At 64.3% G+C, this 392-nt stretch overlaps 1 protein-coding gene across 1 annotated transcript in view; it reads right to left on the reverse strand.

The window, feature by feature from the left end:
• Positions 1-45: 45 nt before the first annotated feature.
• Positions 46-392, reverse strand: part of ETH_00036670 (uncharacterized protein) — a gene marked incomplete at both ends in the record, with an annotated part of 1960 nt that continues 1613 nt past the window's right edge. Inside the window, one exon of the mRNA XM_013376706.1 lies at positions 46-330. Coding sequence (XP_013232160.1) covers positions 46-330 — 285 coding nt within the window. The remainder of the gene's footprint in view (positions 331-392) is intronic.

Raw genomic sequence — 392 nt, forward strand, 5'->3', positions numbered from 1 at the left:
CAACCAGCCGTAGCAGCAGCAGCGGCTGCAGCAGCAGCAGCAGCGTCAACTTACGCTAATTGTCGCTAATGGCAAGAAGCAGCAGGGCCGCAGCAGCCGCCGCTTCAGCAGCAAAAAGACAGCAGCACGAGCTGCAGCAGAGGGCCAGGTGCAGCAGGGAAGCGCGGCGCAGTGCACCACGCACTGCAGCGTGGCAGCAAATGCTCCTGCTGCTGCTGCTGCGGCTGCTGCTGCTGCTGCTTCTGCTGCCGTGTCCGAAGAGTCCTCCTGCTCGCGCTGCTGCTGCCCCATGGCCAGCACGCACCTCATGGCTGGATACACTGCGAAGCCCTGCAGCAGCAGCAGCAGCAGCAGCAGCAGCAGCAGCAGCAGCAGCAGCAGCAACAGCAGCA

This window comes from Eimeria tenella, genomic scaffold, assembly GCF_000499545.2.
Source record: "Eimeria tenella Houghton genomic scaffold, Eth_scaff3956, whole genome shotgun sequence".
NCBI classification, from domain to species: Eukaryota; Apicomplexa; class Conoidasida; order Eucoccidiorida; family Eimeriidae; genus Eimeria; species Eimeria tenella.